At 45.0% G+C, this 5,863-nt stretch overlaps 1 protein-coding gene across 1 annotated transcript; it reads left to right on the top strand.

Annotated features, from left to right (window-relative positions):
* The first annotated feature begins 365 nt into the window (after window positions 1-365).
* LOC135375484 (neprilysin-1-like) lies at window positions 366-5,655 on the top strand. Its single transcript, XM_064608184.1, has 2 exons — window positions 366-421; window positions 3,346-5,655. The coding sequence occupies exons 1-2, from the start codon at window positions 416-418 to the stop codon at window positions 5,422-5,424; spliced, it is 2,085 nt and encodes a 694-aa protein (XP_064464254.1). The 5' UTR covers window positions 366-415; the 3' UTR covers window positions 5,425-5,655.
* Window positions 5,656-5,863: the final 208 nt, after the last annotated feature.

A 5,863-nucleotide genomic window follows, 5' to 3' on the forward strand; every position in this document is an offset into this window, starting at 1 on the left:
TGGGACGAAGAAGAAGGAAGAAGAACGACGCGTACGTGGAAATGGTCCATTGGATATCACAAGAGTAGACCTTATCACCCTTAGTGGATAACGGCCATTTCCCCGAGGATGAAGAAGAAGAAGAAAGCCGTGTTGATTACTATGAAAGAAATGATTACAGTTAAGGTGAGTAAAAATACATGAGAAAACGATGTGTTCTAGCATTTTAGACGGGATGATAGTCAATGAAATCGGGCGGTAATTAGAAGAAAGCTACAAGCGCGTGTTTCTAGTATCGAGGTCAGCGCGGTCAGTGCACCACCGCACGTGCTCAGCCGTTCAGTACGAAGCCAGAATTGACTCACTCGGTATCACCTTGCTGTTCTTCCATTTGGTCCACTTTGAAGCCGTCCAGGCTACCCTGCATCAAGCCATTATGGCGGTAAGTACTCTGCCTCCTCCTTTGAGATCAGGAATGCTACCGTTAGACTGCGCCGTTGGTTCTTGGACTTTGGAAGCTTATGTGTTTGTGTCATCGGGTGTAGTTCCGTAGACGGGCTTACGGCTTTTTCTAATTAGCCGGAGTGTTGAGAAGCGAAATAATGCACTAAAGTGAGACATGACCATATAGCGAATATAAAAAAAGAAGAATTACAAGAATGTGTGGTCTAGAAGTTTTTTTATATGCATCTGAACAACCCCATCTGATGCACTTCTGGCGCTGGAGAAACACGGGAGTGCAAAGCCTAACGAATTCGAAACTTCTCATCTTGCGAAAGGTAGGGGGCTAAATCACCTCACTTCAGTGAGGTTAGGTCAAGTTAGGTTCTACAGATATGGGGTGGGGGGGGGCTCGCAGTACGCGGTGCGGGCGTCGAGACTGTGCCTCGGGTTGGGTCAGAGGGGTCCTCAACCAAGATGGCGGATTGCCTCGAAGAAACGAGCGATAAAATTCAATTTTTGTATGTTTGGGACGTTATACGACGTTGATTTTTGTTTTTCTATTTCGTCAGTTATTTTCTCATCTTTCTAGTAAAACCATCCGTTACTTGATGTCTACTTCCGTTTGTCTAAAAAAGCCATAAGCCCCGCTACGGAACTACATCCGTTTGCGGAATCTTTTTCCGGCCATTGTCATTGTATACTAGTGAATGTAGTTTATAAGGCGTAAATCTGGCATAAGCTTTCTGTCTGTAAAAAAAAGAAAGAGGTCGTCTTGGCAAATTTCGGAGATCAAAATTCAAGTTCTCGTGAATTATATTTGACAAACGCGCGTAACAGATAAATCTCCCCCGAGCTAAATAGCGTTGTTCCCACAATGTTCAGACAAGTCTTTCAATACGATTTTTTTTATCAAACCCCCTGCATATATAGTTTTTTCGGGTTCCATGCTTTTTCAAAATCGCGGTTTCACTTCAGTAACTGCAACATACGTTAAAATCGTGCGATATTACCTGGAAAAGCCGATTTTCGGGTTGAAAATGAGCCGAAAAAAAAAGCGCGGATGACGCATTTCAGAAGAACACCAGATGCCGAGCGACGTTTCCGGAGTTTTTGTGTTGTTACCCAGAGTTACATATCCGTGCAATCGGTGATTTTACTGGGTTTTACCGTAAAGCACTAGGGCTTAAATATACGGGCTGTTTCACCTAACGTTTTAAAAAATCGTATTGAAAAATCTGGTTGTCTGAACGTTATGGACTCAACGCTGCATAATCTCGGAGGAGATTTTGTCATGACTTTGGACTCGGAGCACTTTGATTAATTTGATTCGAGAGAAATTGAATTTTTCCGAATTGGGGAGAACGTAGATGTGGTAGACCTTTCGAGAGCCGTCGTGTCCTCATGTAAATATATGAAACTATATAAAATATATGTGAAGCTTTCTTATGCTTTCTAAAAACAGAACTTCACAAAATAGCACGCTCTTAACCAATCACCATCTCGAATAACATAAAAAAAAAAGGGGGGCACGTCCTGCCCTTTCCACAAATTGTGAGTGACAAAGGTATTCTGAGCAGTGGTTTGCCTCCACCTTGAAGTGTGGTCAAGTGCTTATTTTTATAGTGTACCAACGGACGGGAACACGTCACTCCTCCCGGACGGAGATTTTCCAAGGTGTCCCTTCGACTCCTCGGCCCCACACGCGCACACCCCTAACACTTCATTAAGGCTTCGCAACATAGAACATATACAGGGTGTTTCAAAAAACGTGTCATTCGGACGACGGGGCGACGGAAAAATACGGGGTAAACGGCACTTATGTGGCAACTGAATTTGCCATCTTGCAAAAATATTTTCATATGATTTTAATTAAAATAAATTGAATTTCTTTAATTGGACTCCAAAATTTCCCAAGTCAACCTAACGTTTTTTTTACAGAATTAGAGAGGCCGTAGCGAACTTAGTCAGATCCACCAAGAAATCCGCTCGATATTGCAAAGGGAACTGCCAAAAAAAAAAACGTCCCGAAATTGAGGCTTCAAGTTTCGGGTATTCAACGGCGCACGAAATCATACGCAAAGATTCATGTAGAGGAGGAATTGCTCCTGCCCACATGAAAGATAGAAGGTCAAAAAAAAAAAAGAAAAAACAGGGCGGGAAAAAAGAGGTGGAATCATTTTTGTTTCCCGCTTATCAACGTATGGTGGAATGTCAACCGCCTTGTTATCGGCGCGTCTTGTGCTGCACGCCGGTCCCGCGATAAACTGTTCTAGCTTCGTAGGGGGCAGGAACATGTCCTGCCCTTCGCGCATCTTTGCGACTGATTTGGTGCGCTGTTGAATACCCGAAACTCTGAAGCCTCAACTTGGACTTTTTTTGGGCAGTTCCATTTGCAATATCAAGCGGATTTCTTGGTGGATCTGACTAAGTTCGCTACGGGCTCTCAAATTCTGTGAAAAAAACGTTAGGTTGACTTGGGAAATTTTGAAGTTCAATTACAGAAATTCAATTTATTTTAATTAAAATCAAATGAAAATATTTTTACACGGTGGCAAATTGCCACACAAATGCCGTTTACCCCGTATTTTTCCGTCGCCCCGTTTTTTTATAAAGTCCGAATGACACGTTTTTTGAAACACCCTGTATGTTATATGAATAAGTAGGGTAGCAAACAGAAGGCGTCCCTTCCTGCCGAATTCCAACATGGCTCTGCAAAAATACTCAGATACAGGGGCAAATCCCTGCTTCCACCACACTACTCACCCCTGCTACTAAACTGGCTCAATCCGTGTCGTTTATTCAGTTACTCTACAAGTATGCCTGGAAGTGGCGTTCATTGCAATGATCAAACTGTAGAGCTCAGTGGTACAAACGGAAGGTTTATTGATATATCTTACTGTCTTCTGTCTTTCAACCTAACAGGCCGTGACTCCAACGAGTCCCAATCCAAAACCGCAGCCAATGAAAATCGTCCAATTTGCTGTCAGGGCTCTGCAATCCTTATCACCACCAGCTCATCCAACAGATCCCCCTCGACCGTTTCCACGAAAGAAAATCATTGGAGTCGTCATTTCTATCATCTCCCTTCTATTGCTCGGAGTTGCCATCTATTTCACCATTGGTGGCAGTACCGTCCGGAAAAGCGTCCACTACTCACTCTGCGATTCGCAAGCTTGCAGCGCACTCGAAAACATGCTCCGTAAGACCATCAGCCAACAAACCGACCCGTGCAACAACTTCTATGCCTATGTCTGCGACGGTTGGAACAAAGGGCAGTCCAAGTCTGTTTACCAGAACCATGTGGATAACTTTTTGGAGTTGCTAGCTGAAGGCCTTCAGGAAAATGTTCCTCGCTACGACCAGAGTCCCGACCAGAAGGCGGCAGCCTTCTTCCAGGCGTGCAGGAGAGCTGCAGATGACGAACGTGGAGACATGTTGGGTTTAAGGCAAATACTTCACACAAGCGACGTGCATTGGCCCGTTATTTCTGAGAAACCGGACGTCCTCAGATCACTAGTTCGATTTTACAAGTCTCTGAGGATCAGGAACCTTCTGAACATCGACAAGAACGAAGGCAGCTTGGTCATATCCGGAGGCGCTATGTTAGCTAGTAAATACCAGCGTAGAGCAACATTAATTAAAAACCCGGGAACGTATGACTACAAGACTTACTACGAGACATTTCAAAATGCGACCAAAGGTATCTACATGTCAGAACAAAAATTCCTTCCATATTCTGAATTCGTGGAAGTTGAAGATTCGATACTTGGCAATCTAACAAATTACACCAAGGCAGCCGTCAAAAGCCTTCCGAAGAACCTGAGCGACCTGGCAAATTTAACGGCCGAGATTCCTTACGAGCGCTGGTTAAAACTCGTGACACGGGAACTTGGTCTTTCCGCAAATGTCCCGGTGAATATCAGCGACGGGGACAGCGATTACATCCGCGCATTCAGCGGGCTTTTGAAAATTGTCGATGAAAAGCACCTGCACTACGAAGTAGGTTGGATCATGATACAACAGTGCGCCACTTTCATCAATCGACAAGTCCTTAGTGCATATGTCGGCGACTTCGAGCCATTTCAGCCGGGAAGCTTGACAGATATAACAAACCGCGACTACTGCTTCGTGACTACAGAACACATGCTGGGATGGCCTGTCTACGCCAATTTCTTGAAGGGGAACGTACTAGCGGAGTCGATAAAGGACGTACGTAACATTATCGACGACATTGGCCGCGTTGCTTTTCCTAAGATATACGGAAAGATGACACCCGGTTCACCTTACACGGATTCCGTCTTCCGGAAGAAGCTTGGTTTACTCACGACGTACCAAGACCGATTTGAACACTTCAACTTCAGCGGCGCATTTTCCAAGATCGCCGATATGGGTCCTTACATCTTCCAAAACTGGGAGGAAGTTATTCGGGGCCTCCACACATTTTGGAAATTGATCAGCACGCATTTCATGCCCAGGTTACTCGAAAGACATCTAACGTATAATCTTTACAACGATCTCGAAGGTACATACCTGCTGCCGCCCTACGCTATGATGATGCCACTTTACGACCTTCACGTCATCAAAGCGGTCAAGTATGGTGCTTTGGGGTCCTTGATCGGCTCGGCTGCTTTGGGAATGTCCCATTACTATTGGTCGCTTAACGAAAGTAGAGACTGTATCATGAACACCTCTGCTGACGGCAACTTCAGTGAGCAGGTGCTTCATCCAGCAGGTGCGGTACGCGTAACCTGGGAGGCGTACCGGAACTCTGTGGGTCCTGCTGACGACGTTCGACTGCGTGGTTTGCCTGACTTAACGTCTGCCGAGGTTTTTTTCGTGACCACATGTTATATTCTGTGCGGCCTGCCTAAAGAAGCTCACCCCGAATTCCGGTGCAACGAGCCCTTAAAACACCTCAAGGAATTTTCTGAAGCTTTCGGCTGCCGACGGAATACAGCTATGAATCCTGACGAGAAGTGCAAGCTGTTTCCAACGTCATGAGCCTAAGCCACCTCTCTTACTTGCCGATCGATATCGGCAAGTATCGATACCATACTCTGAAATAATCTGAATGGAGTGTCATGTAACTCTCAAATATGTTTTCTTGAAGCGGTATCAATAACACATATACTGCTTGTCTTTTCTTTCTTGGTCTGATCTTTCGTCTAATAGGTCACATGATCTGCTTAGAACGCAAGCGTGCACAAAAGGCTTCGCTTGGGATATTAATCTTCACACTACTCTAAATATCAGACATTAGTCCTCATCCCTTAGCAGGCTGGACAGCATGCGCGACGTTCGAGATGTATATATTTATTCTTCCACTGTTTATAGTACAGTCCTTGTTTTTCATCCACTAGTAATCACGCTGCGCATCATCTTCCACAGCGACTTGTAGCGAACTGTAGGCTCGCCTTAGTTCCTCCGTGTTACGCGGTTG

Source organism: Ornithodoros turicata, unplaced genomic scaffold (assembly GCF_037126465.1).
Source record: "Ornithodoros turicata isolate Travis unplaced genomic scaffold, ASM3712646v1 ctg00000864.1, whole genome shotgun sequence".
Lineage (NCBI taxonomy): Eukaryota > Metazoa > Arthropoda > Arachnida > Ixodida > Argasidae > Ornithodoros > Ornithodoros turicata.